Source organism: Phoenix dactylifera, chromosome 11 (genome assembly GCF_051530095.1).
Source record: "Phoenix dactylifera cultivar Ajwa chromosome 11, Ajwa_hap1_PhDact_Kaust_v1.1, whole genome shotgun sequence".
Taxonomy (NCBI): Eukaryota; Viridiplantae; Streptophyta; class Magnoliopsida; order Arecales; family Arecaceae; genus Phoenix; species Phoenix dactylifera.
This window is the reverse complement of record NC_143200.1, coordinates 11,980,809-12,001,867: the sequence shown is the minus strand read 5'-3', so window position 1 is coordinate 12,001,867 and position 21,059 is coordinate 11,980,809. Positions and strand designations below refer to the sequence as shown.

Below are 21,059 nucleotides of genomic sequence, written 5' to 3'. Positions count from 1 at the left end.
GCTGGGAACACGTGAGAATGGGGCACGGACGCTGGTGATGCTCGTGAACGGAAGAATCTGGGCTCTGTTCTGCAGCTGGGAAGAGATGAATTTATATAATGATAAAAATTATAATAAGTGCTAAGGATAACATATTTAATCATGTAAATGTTAACACCTATTATTTATCATTATTTTGCTAGCATTAGGCTAAGTTAATTGGTACTTAGATCGCACTTTTGTGCTCTCATCACTAATCAAAAACTTATTATTATTTTTATCTCTACCATTGCATATATCTTTAATTTTCTTGCTTTAGTTACCCATTTCTCTAATTTATCTATAGTTGTTGTGGAGAATCGTATCCCTAACTACCTACTCTTTCAAGAAGGCAGACCTGCACTACCAACCCGTCACCTTATTATCTTTTTAATTTTCTAACACTGGTGGCATGCCCACGGACTCGAAACTGGCAAAGAACGCCCGCGCTATCTATATTCCCCCAACCAAGGATTTTCCGGCCATTACCTACTTGTACGGTTGATAGTCATTGGGGTTGGCATGAAACAATATGGATCCCACCCAAACCCGATTTTCAGCAGACTATATACTTGTTTAGCCTACATACATGAAATGAATGATCCAACTCATCATTGGACCACTGTGAGAAGAGGTCGAAATGCAATTTTTTCAGAATGAGACTCCGCCAAATATAATAATCATGACCAGCAAATTACGGTCTAAAATGCCTGTTTACATGGCATTGAAACGATCGGTAGCAGCAGCAGAAGCAACCACCACAAAAATATAATTTATGTTGGGGAGGAGAGAGAAGGGGGGAGAGAGAGAGAGAGAGACGCTCACAATGACCCATTCTTTTCTCTGATAGTAGTACTTCCAGGGAAAAAATGGAAACAGTTTTTGTTTTCCTTTTGGTGGAAAAAACAAAAGGAAAAATAGGTCACAGTAGAATGGTCATGAATATGATATTAACATGTCATATATAGCGACCATTGTCACCCTTTATAGCAAGAATTCTGACATGTACAATTCACAACCAACAGAGCCAAAAAAAACTTGATCCAAATGAATTGCATTAATATGACAGTACATATGCAGTACCTGTAAGATAATAATACGAGTACGGTTTATGCAGAAAAAAGTTTACATCTCGTCCCCCTAACAAAAGGCAATCTTGAGCTAAATTACAGGAAGCTTGCAAGTCGCCGGTGCTGAAGTACAGGTTGAGTTGTACCATTCAGAGACATGCAGCCAAAGAGCTTTGTGAATCCCACTGAAAAGCTAGATTATTCATAGCCTTACTGCAGTTCTCTTTCTTTTTGCTCAACCTGATGCTGAAGTAAAATGCCCAGCCTATTTCGAGGAGACTATGACAACAGATAGAAACCACATACAAGCAACATTTGACAAGGGAAGAAAACAAAGCTGACCTATTGCTTATCCATTTCGCTTGAGACTACAAGACAACGAGTGAACATACAGAAGGAACAAAAGGAGATCAGTTTCTCATTCTCGTCCACAAACAAAATAGCCCTGATGGCTCGCACATGTAATATGTCGAGCAGACTCCGTCCGAGCAATGCATGGAACTGCAGCACAAAAATTGATACAATTTTTCTCTTTTGGAATATCCGTATATGTCCAGCACTGCAGGAAATAGAAAGAACAAAAAAATACCTCAGCATTTTGAATACTCCAATTTTCAAGAATAATAACCTCTTCACAGGCAATCTTACTGATTCAAACCAATGTACTTTGAAAATCACCTTCCTTATTTGCAAGTCCAAATAACCAATAAATCATAACCATAATCATGGTTACAAGTACCAGGCTAGTACCAGCACCCATCACTGTATCAGTACCACGCAACAGGCAAGACACTCAGCATCAAGCGGTACAAACCCATACCAACCCATGCTGGTTTGATATGGTTTGATACCACCAATACCATGACATAAGGGCTCTTACATCGTTTTAATTTTAATTTCACACTCTTGTTTAGTTTTGGCATGCGATGCCAGTCACTAGCTAGCGTCTCCCATGCCAACAGCACTTGAGTTGGCCATGATTAAAATACGTATTCCATCAAGTAAAAACGAGGTTGAATTACGAAATTAATTCTAATTACTATAAGCTACAGATTTCCAGATAACCCCAAGAGTTGATGAGCTTTAAATGGTTAAGCATTTTTCATTTCACAGTCAAAGATAGCAATCAGAAGGCAGACTACCCACGAATTTTCCCTTCATTTGTGCATCATCATCAAGAATTTCATGCCCCAAATCCTATGTCATATGCAAGATATTTTGTTAATTGAAGCACCTAGAAGAAGACTATAAAGTAAAAGAATTAAAAAAAGAATCTATTAGCCACCAGAAACATCTAAATTACAAGCCAGTAAAAGCAGCAAAGAAACAGTAATGCATACAAAGCCATGTTATTTAGCCTAATTTAACTTAAGCAAAAAAATCAACATAGAAGTTCTAAAACCAACAGATAAGCATATAGGGATAGTGTACCAAGGGATGATTGAGAGCTGATAACACAAAAACCAAAAAACTGCCAAATGATGTATAGGGTTATACCACCTAGTCATTTGTATCCTCCATGTTATCAGCTGAGCTTCTTGATATACAGCTGGCATGCACAATAGGAACCTGTCCAGCAGACTCATCCATTTTTTCCATATCACTTTGCTTCTTTGGTACATCCAAATACACTGTTCCTTTGTACATCCATTCATCCCTTTCGGCAGAATAAACATCTTCAAATGGTTCTCCGCATAAAGCACATAGGCATTGGCTTTCATCTGCAGGAACTGCTGGCTCATATTGCCCGTATGTTGGGACAATCTCATCCAGAGAAATGGTTGACTCTACTGGCCCAGATTGTGGTGCCACACATCCAGAGAGCCAACTACTCAAATTCACATACCACTTCCGAGAAACTCTGTTCAAACTGCTCACTTCAGACTTCATTGAGCCATGCCAATCCAAGTGACCACTGAACTGCTCTTTAATTTGGAATCTTAGGCCACATATGTTGCACCGATGCTCTAGGTCATCAAAGAGGCTACTGATCACCTCAGGATGAAATTTCCGTATGATCTCTGGCTTGAACTCAATGCCTAAAAGGTCGTTCAATCTTGTAGTGGATTGTAACATAGCAGCACTTGCTGGAGCATCTGATTCAGTGGCAGAAGGCTCTTTTGCTGCTACTGAAGGAATGGCTGAACTATCTAAGGTTGAAAGTTCACATTTTGAGGTGCTGCTAGCAAAGCCACTACTCTGATTTGCCAGTTCATTAGGCAGCTGAACTGAAGTTGCAGCTGGTAATTCTGCTGCTGGTGAGGATATCAAACCTTTTTCAACTAATGAGCTCAGAAGACTTGAAAGTGGATTTGTAGTGGTACCAGCTATGTTCGAGGTCTCTTTGGAAGTACGCACCAAGGATGAGCGAGGTGGAGGTCCAGGTGGTAGGGGAGGAAGAATGGGTCTCGTAGAGGGTGACACAAGAGCAGATATATTGCCATGGGACAATGGTAGCGATATTGAGGGAGTGACAGAAGGAACAGATGATGTCGCAACTAGAATAGGAGGAGGTCCACTAGGTAGGGGAGGCTGTATGTTCAGGTTCTTGGAATTACTCATTGTATTGTTCGGTACAAGTCCAGTGTTCATAATAGCAGCCAATAAATTAGTTGTGTTAGGTTGGCCACCAATTTCAACAGCAGGATTATTTGAGTTGTTCGTTCCAGAAAGTTCTATCTGATGAGATCCAAAACTCAGGGGTAGAGACGGTGATTTCTTGGTCTGATGGGAAGTTTGAGACTGTGTTTCTGTCTCTTGCACTGATAGACTAGGCTCTGATTGCTGCATGAAGGGAAGGTGATGCCTACGCTGACCAAAACGTGCTGAAGCAGAAGCAGACGAGTTTTGCAGGTGTTGAGAAGGATGTGATGGGGGTGACTGTGAGTTCAATGGAGTATGAGAATTCTGTGTATGATTTTGAGCAGAAATAGTACAAGAATCCTGAGTTACTGATGCCTGTGGGACTTGACTTGACTGCTCTGGAACATGTGCAGGTTTTTGAACCATGGGAAAGAAGGAATTAGATCGAAGACGATCATGATCAGTTGAACTGTGTGATTTCTGATGTTGAAGGACTGCAGAAGATGGAGGTGAACGTGCAGCTGGTGATGGAGGCTGCAGCAGTTGCTGTCTTTGCTGCCCAAGCATTCCACTTGATCCTGAAACTAAAGATGAACCCATGCTTGTAGATAAACCACCACTAAAAGACATAGGTTGTCCTTCAGACTGACTAGAAATTCTTGAGCTTGTATGATTCAATCCAATCATTGAGGGTGAAACCTCATGTGGGGCCCAAATGGAGGTAGGATGCTCCAAAACATCTCGCCCCATGTACAGTGAATCTGCTGAAGTTCCCACACCTACTCTTGACTCAGCATCATGCTTGGCATGGGGCTGCGGAAGGTGCACTTCAGGTTCCTGCATGAAGAGAATGTCAATCAGCCTCCAGAATTTAGCAGTATACTGTAATAAAACCAGACTAGTCAGGAATTGGAGGTACCTTTACGATACCCATCTGCCATTATTAGTGACAATAAAAAAGTTTAGGCTCACTTTCTTCATTCAAAGTTTGTAAGTTGTGCTAATCTGTGGATCAGTACAGATAGACATGCAGAAACATCTCTGTACAACTCTAGATTTTTCTGTTCTAATTACTCTAATTTACATGAATGACACAATCTAATCTTCAGTACAAACTGCATAGTCGTATTAAGAGATCAGGTGAATGCACACTGAGAATAAATGACATAAGCATTTTGCCTGTAGATCCATTAGAGGCCACAGCGTCATACACAAATTGTAGATCCTTTTGTGCTCGACCCACTTACACACAAGAATGATAAATTTCAGCACTTCTCTTGACACACATAGATGAACACACAAGCATGCAGTAGTAAGTTCAACTACTAAGAATAAATGAACAAAGATGTTAAAGAGATAAATACCTTAAGTAGTGGAACTCTGCCTTCCCGTGCAGAGGTCTTTCTCAATTGAGATAAAGAGTCAACTTTGTTCAAATAAGAGCCTAGATGCTCAGACGCTGAAGGTATCCCCTTGCCTTTCTGCAAACTTGCAGGTTTATTTGCATCATTACTACTCCACCCACCTTTTATTAGGCTATCAGTACTTTCAGAATCCATTGCTCTGGAATTCATGTCATCCCACATATACTCTTCCTCCTCGGAATTCTTCCAGTTCTCAGATGTTAGTTGGATACTTCTATCTGTATTGTTCAGGTGAACTGAAGGCAGTTGACTATCTACGCGTGCAGATCCAGATGCCCGGTATATTCCATATGCACGATTAACATCAAAACCATTGCTTCTGCTGATGCGCATTTCAGAAGCTTTTATGCCAGCACCATGATATGGTTTATCAAGTACATCTCGCTCTTTAAGCCTCTCACTTACCCTTCCAACTCCAAGATCCGACTGCCGTGCAATATCAGAAGAGAACTCATGATCTCTGAATTCTTTTCTCTCATGAATGGGATTGTTTATCAGTTCTCTTTGAGGCCGCATATTCTGCAAATCAAACTCAATCTCAGATTAACAGAGGAAATCCTGGAAACCCTAGGTACTTTAAGCTTCAAAATGAGTTTTATTCAAGCAACAGTTTTGTGAATGATATATGAAAAGAACCGAACCAGGGAAGAAACTGCATACAGGCATTCTGTTTGGGACATTTTTCCATTGCCTTGTGCTTCCAATAATTGCTGTTTTGTCAGACCTCTCTGCATCAATCGAACTAACTGCACCACTGATGTCATCATTGATTATTTCCTTTGCCTGCATTAAATAAACCAATAGAATGTTAAAAAAATAAAATTATATGAAGAGCAAAGAAAAGAAAAGCGACGATGTCATTGATCAAATTAGAATTAGTTTGAAGTTCCACCACATAATTTGATCTGTATTGCAGAAAATATTGCTCCTCGAATTTCGGTTAACACATTCACTTTCATAAAAAGTTGAGCAATGAAATTCAGAAACATAAATGAATCTACTTTTGAAGCTACTTTTCCCCTTTCTTAAAATCAAAACCATAACTACAGCCATGGAGCACTATCCTAATCACAACACCAGCTATCACTGCCAACAGATGCAGCCATTTAATAGGAACATGCAAAGAAAGATTTAAGAAATCAATTCCAAACAGATCAGTCAAAGCTTGTTGTTCCTCCTCCATTCAGCACATGTATCGTACACAAGAACCCACAATTTTACAAAGACTTGTTCTCATTAGGCATCAGACATGACTAGCTTGTAGCAAGATTTCTGTTATCAGCTTTTGCATGGAATGTGGAACACAAATTATCTAAATCCACTTCCACAAAATGTCAGGAGTGCAATAGATGTAATATTTTATTTATACTAAGTAAAATATAGGAACATACAGTGTCAAAAAATTAATTCTCTATTAACCATAACCATATAAAACAAGACTTACCAGAACAACAGAAGTCCCATAGCCCCATTGATGGACTAAACAAGTTTGATAGGTAAAAGATGTTGGAAATCCAAATTGGTTAATCTCTTCACAGTTGAATGGACAAACAGAAACAAAGTGCAAGCAGGCCTTACTATAAAACTTAAAAGTTCAACAATGGTTCTACATATTAAAGAATGCAATAGAAGGTACAAGGTGTTTGAACTAATGAAAGGAAAAACAAATTCCACAAACATTTTATTTGAGTATCAAGTCTTAGGAAGCCCTCTTATATCTCAGAAGATGTACCTTAAGGAAATAAATTTTGCGGACCATAAAATAGGTGAATATTTCTTCTTGGAGGATAATGGATCTGCGCAAGGGAGAAAATTCTAATAATTCTGATTCAGAGATCCAACATGAGGCAAATCTTCAGTACAGCCCATGAGCGCTTCCATGTAAAGAAATCAACACATCTATCAAATTTACTGCAGCACCTAGAATAAAAAATGTTTCCATCGCAGGCTAATTTGTAGTTTGATGCAACCTACAATGATGAGCTACAAAATGTATCAATCAGGATTTACTTTAAAGTCCAGATAACTCTAATCAAGAATATATGTTATCTAATAATATATAACAGAAAAGACTCTAAGGCCCATTTGGGATTGCTTTTGGAGGGCTAAAGGCGCTTTTTGGAGCCCAAAAGCACTTCTGGATGACATATAGGTATGTGATAAAAAACCTAAAACAGTTTTCGAGCCCTCCCAGAAGTAGGAAACCTCTACTTTTACTTTAAAGTCCAGATAACTCTAATCAAGAATATATGTCTTATCTACTAATATATAACAGAAAAGGCTGTAAGGCCCATTTGGGATTGCTTTTGGAGGGCTAAAGGTGCTTTTTGGAGCCCAAAAGCACTTCTAGATGATATATAGGTATGTGATAAAAAAACCTAAAACAGTTTTCGAGCCCCCCCCCCTCCAAGAAGTAGAAAACCTCTAATTGGCAAAAGCTCCAATTTGGAGCTTCTCCCCAAAAGCAATTTCTGAAGCCCGTCGGAAGCTGTGTGACCAAAATATCTCTAAACTTTGTAGTTATTACATTGTTTAAAAAAATAGTTACATTATTTATTATAATATCTAGATTAAAATAAAATATATAAATTATAGATTAACAATAATTTACAATCATTCCAATATGAAAATAATATTATAATATAAATAAATATAATACTATTATAATACTATATTAAAAAATTAATATCGCATTCAGATATTATAATAATATTATACTATATAATAGTATAATAATATGTAATAATAACAATAGTTGTAATACTTTATATCAAAATATTGTATTATAATTATTAACTAACAATAGATACATTATGCGATATATTATTTGTATATTTTAATATAATATACAATATCATAATACATAATATTATAATATATCATATTATAGTATATACTATATTATACTAATATCATGACAATACTACATTACAATCATTATTATATCTTAACAATCATACTTTATACCTTAATTATATTCCTATAATATTATACTATTATATTACAATATTAATACAAGTCTAATACTATACAGCAACAATTCTTGATAGTGCAAAAAGTTAAGAAATTAAAAGTATTATACAATGTACTTTATTGTCATTTTCTCGTATTAAAAGCACTCTCTCAGTTTGGTTACCAAATATGTTAAAATTTCACATAAATTTAAAAATGTAGTTATCAAATAGTAAATAACTTTTTATTCAAATCTCTACTAGCAAAATTCCAAAGCTCTACTACCAACAGTAATCCCAAATAGGGTCTAAGACCATCTAGTCTCATTTTAACCCCTCCCCCGCCTAAAGGTAAAAAGGAAATACGATACTATGAAAAGATAAAGAGGTGCACGTATCACAAGGTAGGAAGAGAGAGAGAAGGGGGGAGAGTTCGACTCTCCCAGGTTTTGTGATCTTTGGGATAATTTAAAGAAAGAGACTCTTATCAAACTTGCAAACTTACAAGGGAAAAAGAAAAAAAAGAAAAGAAAAGAGAAAAACTGAGAGGGCTCAACTATCTACACTTACACATCTTACCAAAGAGAATAACAAATACACATGCATTCCACATGTAGAGTTGTAGTTTGTTATCATTAGAATTTGCAGGAGATGATATAATGTAAACTTGTTAATTGTTTTCTTCTTCTTATGTAGGACTCAAGTTTCCAATAAATGACTGAATTCACTACCTGAAGAGTAAAGTTGTCCCTCCATCATCCAAAGACTAACTTGTTCTTCATCCATAGTCTCCTTTGTTCCCAGATCATCGTGCAATCAGTTCTAGAATTTTTGGACAAACTTTGTAGAACGCATTCCTTTTGCCCCCTAGATAATTTCTACAAAACATCCTCTGGAAATTTCCTTTTTGATCAGATCTGATAACAAAAAAGATCATCATTCTCATATGAAGACTACCTTTGTTCCTATAACACAATTTGCATTAGGACTGCAAATGGGTCGAATCAATCCATAAACTCGGCCAGATTAGGCCTTACTTGACCTAGTTTTTCAGACCCGTGAGTTGGATAGGGTGCATAAAAGTGACCTTATAAAAGATTGGGTCAGCTATCAGTCATATGTTTTCCTACCAGACCAGTCCCACCGACTGATGCACTCATGCAGTCTAAAACAGTTCAAACATTAGATCACCCAATCCAGCCTGATTCTACTCAACTCTAAAACTCATGACTTTAAAATCCCTTAATACATTGCCATGCTTAAGTTTGTAGGGTACTAAGGGTATTCGTTAGTAGGTTGATGGTTCAATCAAGTTTGAATCTTATGCTCCTTGACAACATTAATGGTATCAATCCACATTGACACCCCTCTTTATTTTTTCACTTGCTATCCATGTCAATATTAAATGTCCTAACAAATATATAATTAGTGTACTTTTTTATCTTGAATTGGACCCAAATCTAGAATTGACCCAACCTAGACCCTAATGCATTTGGATGGGTTTGGGTTGTGCTTGAGACAATCTGACCCAAATGACCAGATGGATCTAATTCCCAGTCAAACCCGGTCAGTGAATTGAGCCATGTCCAGCTCATGCTTGCCCGCTTCCAACCCAGCACAGTTGCCAGACTATTTTTACCCAAGCTTTTTTGGACTTTAATTCCAGCACAGAAATCCAACAAAAGATCAATTTATTCATTCCTTCTCATTATGGAGCATCCTCGTTTCTACTTCAGCCAAGAAAAACAAACTGAAAACACCATAAAAGCCATGCGGAAAACTTGACTGCAATGCCACTAAAGATATTTCCTTTGGTTTCAACTTTCAACTCTTTATGCTAGTTCGACAGATCATGTGGTGACTTTGTGCAGTCAACTAGACTATAGCATCAATAATGAACAGAATGCTATAATAGCAAGGAATCAATATTCCAACTATGAAGTTAAAAATGAACACTATAATAAGAATGTACAGTAATTTGTTTACCCTAGTTGACTGTTGAAGGCGCTGTCTTGCTTCTAAATATTTTGGATTCACATGAATGCTGTATGGTGGACGCTGTGTCTGAGAATCAGGCCTTGATGATGCAGCTCCAGATGAACCATTGACGATAGCTGAGAAGCCAAGTTCATTCTCAATTATCTGAAGTGTAGCAGAGGGGAAGACTCCTTTCCATGTTCCAAAAAGATGTCGCATACTAGGATGTACATAAGAATCAACCTGTTTATAAGCCCTGCAAAATACCTATAAAATAACAACCATCATTAAAACTAGATTCTACACAAAAATGAAGCAGTTACATTGTTTCAGAAGCTTACAGGTAATATACAAAATTTGAGAAAAACTAGTCACTGGAAGGAGCACCAGAAACACAACAGAGAAGTTTAAATGCCCTTTATGTTTTAACGAACTGACTTAAATTTTTCAGTTTACGATAGAGAAATTACAGCCCAATGCAGTGGAAGGAAACCTCCTAGCATAGAGATGGCCTCCAATATATGAAAAGTGTCAGCATTTAATGTATTAGATTTTACTGAGTTCATGGATCAATGAAATAGATTACCTCAGGTAACCTTGCAGCAAAATATTTAATGTACTCTCTTCCAATATTCTTCACGATACTATCAAGAAGATAAAGGGATGGCAACTTCTGTTCACTGGGAACCTGCAAATCAACAGTAAAGCATCATCAATAGACCATTCAAGAAAATGCAGAAAATTGGAATTTTAGACGGATTCCTGGCAGAATGAAAAACAGCAAATTTAGCTCAACGATAAATTCCACAGGCAACTTGAAGTACTGAACAGGGCATCCCAAACAAAAGCAATTAATAAACTTTTAATGAGTAAAATAAAGGCATGGTAAAGATTGGAGAGAATGGCAAGCTCATTGAACTAACCATTTTTTTCTACTTATAGTACTAAGGTGTTTACCACTTCGATAAGTTGCAGAAAAACAATTATCATTTCCCAACAACATAGGAACAATTATGGTAGTTGTAAGGAAAAATAAGATCCATTTTTAAGAGTAACATAAGCATTAAGTATATGGATCAATTTTATGAAAGATGCAAAAGAAAAGAAGTGATCAGCATTCAGTTTAGCCACTTCTCACCCGGTAGAAAATCCGTTACTAATTTATCTTACAGTCTTCCCCCTTTCCTCTTCACTCCAATGCTACTAACTAAGCCTCAACATTTAAACAAGAAAACTTATATAGCATAGAACCTCATATCAGGGCAACTTAAATTGATAAATACGATGATTCACATCTATACAATTTGGATAATGGATGGACAATCCCTTGAGGCATGAAATGAAACTAGACTACTTATGAACAACTTGATATCGCCATGTATAATGCTTGTCTTTGGCCAAAAAAGTTGACAGATGGTTGCCATCAATCAGGATTATTTGCGGTAGATTTGAGAAACATACTCCCTCTTTTGGTTTGCATACTCTTTTAATAATCATTCATTAAAAGTGACTGTTGCCTGGGAGTGAGTGGGTACTTTCTAAAAGAAAAGTGTAGTTATAATGGAATTTGCATGCAGTTCATTCAAGATATGGACTCACAGCTTCACGGATAGAGGACCAAATAGTTTTATGCTATAATAACAGATGTGGGAGCAATTAGTTTGATATTTGTGCATGATGTGCGCAGCTTATTCAACAAGAAGGAGAACACAATGATCATTGTAGCCAATAATGATTATTTTTAGTAAATAAATGTATTCCCCCCATTTATTTATGAAGTTATTTCACTTCCTAAGCCAGTTATTTCAGAAAAAAATGTGCAGAAGTATGTTTGCTAAAATAAGACCCCACTTGGAACCAGCATATATGGGTTTATCCTCATTTATCCCCAAGATAAGTAGCAAACACCACAAACTGTTGGGCATGATATGTCTATCCACGTTTTTTTGGTCAACGCTCTCTTAACCCACTAAACCGGCTATAACTATACCTAAGGTCTCCTGCAGGCTTAAACCGAGGTGTAAGTGGTGTAAACTGAGCTCTTTATCCCAGCAATTAATTGGATAAATGAACATTACTTCCCTCAGTAACTTCTCACCTTTTAACATGTAAATATTAATTGAAAATTAATATTATACAATCTTCCTTTTTTTCCATTTTTAACAAATGTTCATGGTCGTTTTTATTCCCCTATGTTTCCGCGCAAAAAGAAATAAGAGAAATTGGGCCAAATAAGAGAAATTGGGCCAAGACTATATTGCTATACTTTTAATTGTACGTAATATTATAAAATAACTTAGCACCTGCTGAAATAAATTGTATTACTATTATATCATACATGGCCGAAGATATTGTATGTCATGTTTTAATATTATATTATCCCATACAAACATTAATTGATAACTATTACTTATATAATGTAAAAATAATTCATCAATATTGCAATAAATTATAATATTATTATGTCATCCTTGGTCCATCGTGTATATTATATCATGTTTTTAGTATTACACTATAGCTATACAAATATTACTGAAATATTAACAATATAAGAAATTATATTATTACAATTTAACTACAGTTAATATTCAAACACATTCGCCAATACGTTGAACAAACTTGTCCAATTTCTAAAATAGTCACCTTTATCCGCAAATAACATCCAAACAGCATTCTGTAATTTCCAGTCTGCATCGAAATGCTCAAGCAGCACTACTGCAATCACCATATGAGATAACTCAAATAGGGGTTTGTGTCATAATGGGGACCCATTTTGCCTATCCTAAAAGGGGCCTAAGCATGTATTGAATAAGGGAAATGAGATGCGTGCCAAGAGAAACTCTAGTTTCATGTTCCATCCCTAAGCCACTGATGAAGGGAGCTGAGAGTTTGTGTCATAAATGGACACATGGTGGACCTCAACTTATAAATGGGGGTTTGAGGAATGCTCTAGTCCATATTTGAATGGCTAGACTCCAAGATCTTGCATTATATATGGAAAGATGACAATACAATACAAATAAGGTAGTATGGTGTGTCCAAATGTGTGCGACTAGTGAATCAAATCACAAGCTACGAAAATATAGAATGAATGGCTAACCAGCCAATCATGCACTAGGTTCGCACTGATAACGTGATTTCCAAAACCTATACCTAATATTTTTCCTCTCTTATTTATTCAAGTGAGATGTCAAAATTATTAAGAGGGATAATTCTATTAGAACTATAATGCAAACATTTGAGCCCGACTTCCAAAACCCTAGTCCATCAAGGCACGGGCAAAGGTTAGGTAATTTCCCTTTTCTACACCTAAAAAATAATAAATGCACTTTTTCTAGCAATGCATGCATTGTAAGTTCCTATATTTGTAAAACAAACTATAAAGAGAAAAAAGCAAGTTTACATGCAACAGATATGAATAGAGTTAAATTATGAAATTCCTTGATGTCTAGAACAAAGTATTGCATGTGGCATGCTATCATTAAGTGGCATAGAGGAACAAAAATTTAATATAAACACATTCATGTACAGCAAATTTAAAACTGCAACTGATAGTATTAGTGAAGTTCAGATGTATGAGTACATTTCAAGGCTAATTTTCCATCAGAATGATTTAAATCATAATTGCTCCTTTGCCACTAAACTGATTTACATGGAGCTGAAGGGAAAATGGACTATTGAAAACTAAAAATAAACATATTTCTAGCTGTTACCAATTTTTTCTCCATACAAATCAAATATCTATGCATCATTAAAAAGTTACAAACAGCTATTGTTTGTTTTCCCTTACACAAGCAGAATAGTTAGAAGTTAAACCATTTAATTGAATTTAGCAACAACCTGAGATGAATTTGATTATTTAAAAAAGATGAGGTGATAGAAGACAAAAGGGAAAGGCAGAATTGTATTCAAAGTTGAAATCATGACAGTTTTTGTACAGAAAAAGAGTAAAATCATCATTTAAAAGAACAACCTAGTAAAGAAATCCGAGAGCAGGTTATAGATTAGTTATCAAGTGCTTAACTATATTTACTTTTCTACTAAAATTATAATCATCCCAAGACATCCCAAATAGCATAACCAAAAAATATCAAATTTCATCCCAGAAAAAGCCCCATTAGGCCTATGCCCTCTAACTCTAAATGGCACCAGCACAGCACCTACCTGCTCTTTTGATGACATCCGATATAATTAGCAAGCCTAGCATCTACATATGCAATGTCCTAAAATGTGATCCATGCAGCAGCATATGTGCGCACATATGCGGTAGCAGCCCATTGACAACAGTGCATGCAAATATGGCCTCCCTGTACTGTTTCCCGGCTGCATGGTGGGCAACCAAGCACCTGCATAGGTTCATGCAACACATAAGAAGTTCAGGCACTGGTGTATTGCGATAATGATGGATTGTTGTCTAAGAAGCCTCTTCTAGCTTCTCAAAAAAAGATTGACTTTTGAGTGTCTTGTAAAATTCAGTAGCTTAACTATATAAAAGATAGGTACCTTAAACTTAGGTATATGCTGCCAATCTTTTTAGCTTGCAATTTGATTGTTCTTCATACGATAATTCAAAGTCTGCCGTACCGACGTACTGGTACCATACCGAATCGAACCAATACCGTACCTACCAACAATAGAAGGGAAAAAAAATCGATGCGCGTAGGCGTTAAATGCCACTCTATGGCATTAAATAGCCCACGTGAGCTACCCCGCATAGGCTCGCTGCCCCGCACAAGGAGCCGCGCTTGGGCGCGGTTCCCTATGCGTGGAATCGTGCGCGGGTGCGAGCTGGGCGGGTGATTTTCCGCTCGTGCCCGTGCGGGTGCTCCCATTTTTTCTTTTCTTTTTTTTCTTCTCTTCTTCCTTCTTCTTCCCAAACGTTCTCTCCTTCCTTCCCTTTTCTTCCCCTCTCTCCTCCTCTCTTTCCCCCCTTCTCCTGCGAGCAAGGAAGGAAAAGAAACAGCGAGCAACGGAGGTGATCCTCGTCGGGGTGCTCCGGAGGGGGTCAGCCCGAGGCCTGGTGTGAATCGGTACTCTTCTTCTTCTTTTCCTCTTTCTCTTTTTCTTCCTCTTTCTTTCTCTTCTTTCCTCTTCTTCCTCTTCTTCTTCCCTACCGGTGCAAACCGTTTTCAAAGGTTGTACCGTACTGGTCACAGGCGGTACCAGTATAGTGTGGGCTAAATCGGCCAGTACGGGCCAGTTCAGCAGACCCTGCGATAATTGCTAGATGTCTTCATGCATTGGCATAGCTGAAACTTTAACAGAGTCTATAGGTGGTTATTGTTATTATTGTTTTTAGGTTAGCATGACATTTTATACTAAGATGGGATCTCAAATAAGTATGGATATGTATATACTCAATCATTTTTCTTTTTCTGAACTTTTAATTATGTATTTCTAATTTTTCAGCTATCCTTATTTATTTTATCAATTCATTTTAATTATTTTCTGAAATACCAACTAACACATTTCCACATATGCAGCCTCATATCACCTAAGTGTCATTCAGTACTCTAGCCGTCTGCATAGTGCAGCTGTTCTTTAGATACTTTACTGCATGTAGTAATAAATTCCATAAATACAATTGTTGAACATATAAAGCAAGAATACAAAAACTATGAGCCAATTGAAGAGAATAAGATAATTGTAGAAAACCAAACAGACTCTTGACATGAAAAATTAGACAAACTAATGAACCCAATGAAAACAATAGGTCCATAACCATATTCAGCAAACCATATCCCATTTATTCAAGAAACAAAGATGAGGAAAATACAATAAACAAACAGCAATCATGAGCCACGGCTAAGTACAAGACTTTTGAGAGACCTTCCATGTAAATCACTCTGAACACAACCAAAAGTTATCCATGCCTTGTTAAAAGACACCAGTACAAGTCTGATTCAATTTCTATCTCACAGCAACACCTTTTACTGTTATACACAGCAAAACTTTCCAATACCTTGATAACTTATAAAGCCTGAGTGTTAGAAACCGCATGTTATTCCTAATATTCAATCACACATAATGAGAATGTTCATCTATGAAAGTTCATCGTCTTTGTAAAGGGATTATTGGATTTGCATTGGCCTAGTGTTCCGTTAATCTGCCAGCCTAGATGGCAAACTGTATGAAGCCTCTACACTACGACACTATCAGAATGGCACTTAAAATAATTGAGTCCAGAAAGTATCTGATTTGAAAGTAACATTTCTCCAAGCTGACAAATCAGTAGACAATCCATGTGAATGCAATATGCAAGTATCTAGCCTCCATCTATCACACCATAGATTAATAAATCATCAGTAGAAAACATGTATCAGCATCAGTGAGGTTAACCAGCTAAAAATCATAAATTTTCCCACTGCTTTTGTAGGCAAACTTCTGTTTGATCTCAGCACTTGCTTCTTCACCACTAGAACTATGTATTGAGGCACTACACAGAAGTATCCAAGATTGCTGTTTTCTAATCAATATTTACAGAAAAAGGTAAAAAAATATATCTTTACTTTAATTTACATGAGTTGAAGCAAATCAGATCACCTCGAGAACATTGGCGCAGATGGTGGAGGTGATTTCCTTAGCAGCATGGAGATTCTCTCCGGCGATGATGGTTAGATTTGTGATGATAGGCTTTGAATTGAACGTCAGTTCGGCCAGCGCCGTCTTGTACTGCGCCACGAGCTCTTGCTGCTGCTGATAAGATTCTCCCCACAGCGCGTCCTCTCTTTCCACCCTCTCCCTCTCCCTCTCGCCGCCGGCCCTCAGCCTCGGGCCCAGCGGCTGGCTGCCGGCCCTCGGCGGCGGAAATGGACGGTCTCGGCTGGCGGAGACGCCGCGGTCGTCCTCCACCAATCGAGGTCTCTTCAAGCCCGGCTCTCGGGAGCGGTCCATGGCGGATCTGCGGGAGCTCTCCATCTCCATGCCCCCACGGAGAGATCCCGGAACCCAAACCCTAATTCCCGAAGAGCATGCAATGATCGCGAGAACCCTGCAGCGCGATCTCCATAAAAAGAAATGGATACCAGAAGATTTAGGAAATAGAAAAGAAGAGAAACCCTAATCTACGAGAGTGGTTCTCGTAGAGGAGGAAACCCGGAGCATGCTCAGAGACGCGAGAGAGGGAGGGACTATTGAAAGGGTGAGAGACGGGGTATTATGCGTAATTCGGAAGAAATTAGATGTCAGTTAAATTTCGGGGGTGGGAATAATAGGAGGAGGGGAAGAATGAATTAATTTTTTTTTGTTAAAAGCGGCTACTCATTTCATATAACTCTGACATGAGTACACCCAGCCATATCGCGGGACAGTAAGAGATACAAGGAGGAATGGATGTCCGACACAGACGTCCACTGAAAATCCCCGGAATGCCGGGCTACAAATGAGGCGACCCAGTCAGCAGCTCTGTTCGCCTCCCTAAACACATGTCCAATCTGAACCTCACCCATCAACCGCACCAACCCACGGGTCTTCCGAACCAGGGGGTGGCCATCTCCAAAACGATCTGCTCTTCGAATCCAGTCAATAACCACAGAAGAGTCACCCTTGAGGCATACCCTCTCCACACCAAGAACATGCCATGCATAGGATATACCCTCCCACGCCGCCTGCAACTCAGCCCCAACCACTGTGAGACCCGGCGTACGCCGCCCTCCTGCTGCTATCATCCTCCCCAGATGGTCCCTGATCACAAATCCGACTCCTCCAGTCACACCGTCTGCTGACCGACTACCGTCGAAATTTACCTTGAGAATGAATTAATTATGCAAAAAGAGGAAGGGAAAGAAAAGAAAACGTATACACAAGCTAGAATTAAATCACCTGTAAATTATATCTAATTTACAAGAACGCCCTTGTTTTGTTTTTCTTTAAAAAAAGGGTTTTATAGGAGCAGCCCCTCCTGCGTGCCATTTCACAGCCGCCTGCCTCATTTGGGCGACGTTAGGGGCTTAACAGCATAAAGCCCGAGACGTTTGATTTGTATATTTTTAAAAAAATACAAAAATACATTCTATTTTTTAATTTTCGAAATATAAATATTTTTGGTATGGTTAATTATTTTTAGGAGCAAGCCTAGCAATGTGGTAGGGATGATAGTGGTTACAACAAAGGCAACAGAGACCATTGGTGGAAGTTCTCCAAAGCAACAATGGTGATGGTGATATAATGGCGGCAACAATGACAATGGTGGTAATGGTGGTCGTGGAAAGAGTGCTAACAATTTGGAGGCAGCGACGATGGTAGTGGTAGTGGGATGGTAGTGACACGATAACAATGGTGATAGTAGAAACGACTACAGTAGTGGAGACGCCAATGATATAGCAAAGATAACAATAATGCAAAAGTAGCGTGGCGATAGTAGTAGCAATAAAGGTGGCAATAACGGTGACAACGGTTGCGGCGACGGTGACGATAGAGACAGTATTTGTGGTTGGAAAGAAAAAAAAAACATGAGTTATTTTTGTTTTTAAAAATAGTTACTCACATTTTTTTTTCTGAAAATAATGAATGTAACTTTTGAAAATTTTAAAATAGAAATTAAAAAAGTAGTTCAATATATATATATATATATATATGTATGTATGTATGTATGTATGTATGTATGTTTGTATATATATGTATGTATGTATATATATATGTGTGTGTGTATGTTGTGGTTCAAATTTGGCCCGAGAGTGAGCATGCCGGTGGAGTCGAGGGAGCCGCCGATGGTTGAAAGGAGAAGACGAGAGCCACCTCCTGCGCGACGGCCGCGGATCTGCACAATGCCTCACTGGTATTTCCGGTGAGAGCCCTCCGACGATCAAGTTAGAGGGATAAATTTGGTCTAGCCAAAAGTCCCTTAGAAGTTATCTGACCGAGCTATTTATAGTCTCGATGGAGTGGCCCAGGTGGCGGAGGCACTGTTAGCCCTCATCATGGGAGGTATGGCTCTGAGCCGAATGGCGCGCAGCTTAGGCTGGTTGGTGGCGTACGATACTGCTCGTTCTTGAGAACGGTAAGGTGTTGACAGTCACAACAGGGTATGGCCGGAGTAGTCAAGGTGTCGTCTAATTGCTGAAGGCCGATTATAGAGACGTGACACGGTAGTGTTGTGGAGTACGGCCACATAGGTGGGCGTGTAGGCCCGCACATGGGTGCGGTCGTTGGCGAGGCCGAGCTCGTTAAGTAGTCGCACCATGCGTTTGACGAGGTCGGCTTGGCGGGTGCTGGGAGTAGCTCGACTTTCCGAATTCCAAGGCGTGCTCGGTGGAGCGCCCCGAGCTCGAGAGTCGGGGCGTACTGCTGGGGTAGGCGCCCCGAGCTTGGTCGAGGCGGGTCGGCAAATGTCTGGAGGTACCCCGAGCTTGTCGGGGGAGTCGGCGAATATCCGAAGTTGGTGGAGCTTTTGGCGAAGTCCAGAAGTCGAGCTGACTCTGGGCCAAAGTGAAGATTTAGATGATGGTCGTTGACGTTTACTGGGCCGAAACTGAAGGGAATTCGAGCATCGTATGCGCCGATGATTCACCGATTAAGGTGAAAGTATGTAATTTAAAAACAATTTTCAGCAGAATAAAACAGGGCTGTTCAAAACAGCCCATTGCAAACTTTGGATCTGATCCAATCCTACGAAATTCTCAGATGAATCCGCAGGATATGTGATAGAAATATTCATGCATGGATTAAATCGTATGTGTTCTTGAATTGAGATCAAATCTCAACTCCAAAAACTGAAAACAGAACACTAACATTTCAGCAGGTTGGTTCTAGCTTGCTGTTCCGCAACCGCACAAGCGTCCAGCCTCTACAAGTAATCCACGCGAGGCCTCTAGATCAATCGGCATCCCGAGGAGTGCTAGCTCGCAGGGATGCAGCAGGTGGCCGAGAGAGAGGGAGAGAACTAGGAGGAAGAGGACTAGCTACCCTTTCCTTCAATCTTTTTTTTTTCCCTTTCTTTTTCTTACAACATGAACTCTCAAAGATCATTTCACTCTTTCCCAACCGGTGTCAAAACACCAAATACTCTAAGCCAGATCTTTTTTTCTCTCTCTACAAAGATGGCAGCCATCTCCCCTATTTATAGAGGGAGAGGAAGTCCAACAAAGGGGCTTACTTGCCACATGTCAAACATGCATGATGCCACGTGTCCTGGTGCTCATGATGGCCTATAAAGCTCTCATGAAGTGTGATTGGATGGCTATGAGAAAGAATCTCAGTCTAGGGGATGAGGTGCCCTGGAGGGTGGAGGTGGCACACATGCACTGTGCCACATGTCCAAGACACGAGCCCCGCAGGCTGGATGGATAAGCCAATCCAATGTGTGAAGTATCCTGTAGGGTGGAGGTGGCACACATGCACTGTGCCACATGTCCAGGACGCGGGCCCCGCAGGCTGGATGATAAGCCAATCCAAGATGTGAGGTGTCCTGTAGGGTGGAGGTGGCACACATACACTGTGCCACATGTCCAGAACGTGGGCCCCGCAGGCTGGATGGATAAGCTCAAAGGCAATCCAAGGTATGAGGTGTCCTGTAGGGTGGAGGTGGCACACCTGCACTGTGCCACATGTCTAGGACGCGGGCCCTGCAGGCTGGATGGATAAGCTCAAAGCTAATCCAAGGTGTGAGGTGTTCTGTAAAGAGTACAAATCTAATTTGAACTCTACCACAGAGCTAGGATGCATCCAGTATGCAGTCCTCACATGCATCACGAGGTGTGGGTCCCACTCAAGCAAGATGTGGGGCCCACAAGGACATAAGGTGGGACCTACGCAAAGGGCAAAAGGGGAAAAGAAGATGGTCCCAACCCTATATAAAGGAAAAGGGTTCTAATCAACCTTTTAGCTAGTCAAATCCGATTTGATTCGAACCCAAGGAAATTGAACACCGAATCACATTCCATGTCAATTGTGGTTTGACTTAACTTCCTCCACTCAATCTAATTGAGTCTAATTGGTGATCCAATCACCAATTGGTCTCTCCAATATGAGCAATAATTTGCTCAGGGTATAACTGTTAATCACATTGATCATTTTACCCTTTCATGATTCTCAGCCAG

General features: G+C 39.2%; 1 protein-coding gene across 7 annotated transcripts; it reads right to left on the bottom strand.

Annotated features, from left to right (window-relative positions):
- Positions 1 to 1,056: 1,056 nt before the first annotated feature.
- Positions 1,057 to 17,202, bottom strand: LOC103697553 (polyadenylation and cleavage factor homolog 4-like). 7 transcript variants are annotated; one of them, XM_088706814.1, is made up of 8 exons: positions 16,567 to 17,187; positions 10,610 to 10,711; positions 10,033 to 10,290; positions 5,756 to 5,878; positions 5,036 to 5,614; positions 4,591 to 4,605; positions 2,586 to 4,508; positions 1,057 to 1,647 (listed from the first exon to the last, which is right to left on the bottom strand). In XM_088706814.1, the coding sequence occupies exons 1-7, from the start codon at positions 16,945 to 16,947 to the stop codon at positions 2,589 to 2,591; spliced, it is 3,378 nt and encodes a 1,125-aa protein (XP_088562940.1). In that variant the 5' UTR covers positions 16,948 to 17,187; the 3' UTR covers positions 1,057 to 1,647; positions 2,586 to 2,588. The 7 variants fall into 7 exon arrangements, 5 of the variants coding, with proteins under 5 accessions (XP_088562940.1, XP_088562941.1, XP_088562942.1 ...); XM_088706815.1 differs by having other exon boundaries at positions 2,589 to 4,508; XM_088706816.1 differs by lacking the exon at positions 16,567 to 17,187 and adding an exon at positions 14,188 to 14,339.
- Between the last annotated feature and the right edge of the window lie 3,857 nt (positions 17,203 to 21,059).

Excerpts from the sequence above, each read along its gene's own strand:
- LOC103697553 (XM_088706814.1), bottom strand. The coding sequence starts at position 16,947 with ATGGAGATGGAGAGCTCCCGCAGATCCGCCATGGACCGCTCCCGAGAG. Across the intron at positions 10,712-16,566 it reads TCTGCGCCAATGTTCTCGAG|GTTCCCAGTGAACAGAAGTT; the intron begins GTGATCTGATTT and ends GTTGATTTGCAG. Across the intron at positions 5,879-10,032 it reads GCCTTCAACAGTCAACTAGG|GCAAAGGAAATAATCAATGA; the intron begins GTAAACAAATTA and ends TATTTAATGCAG.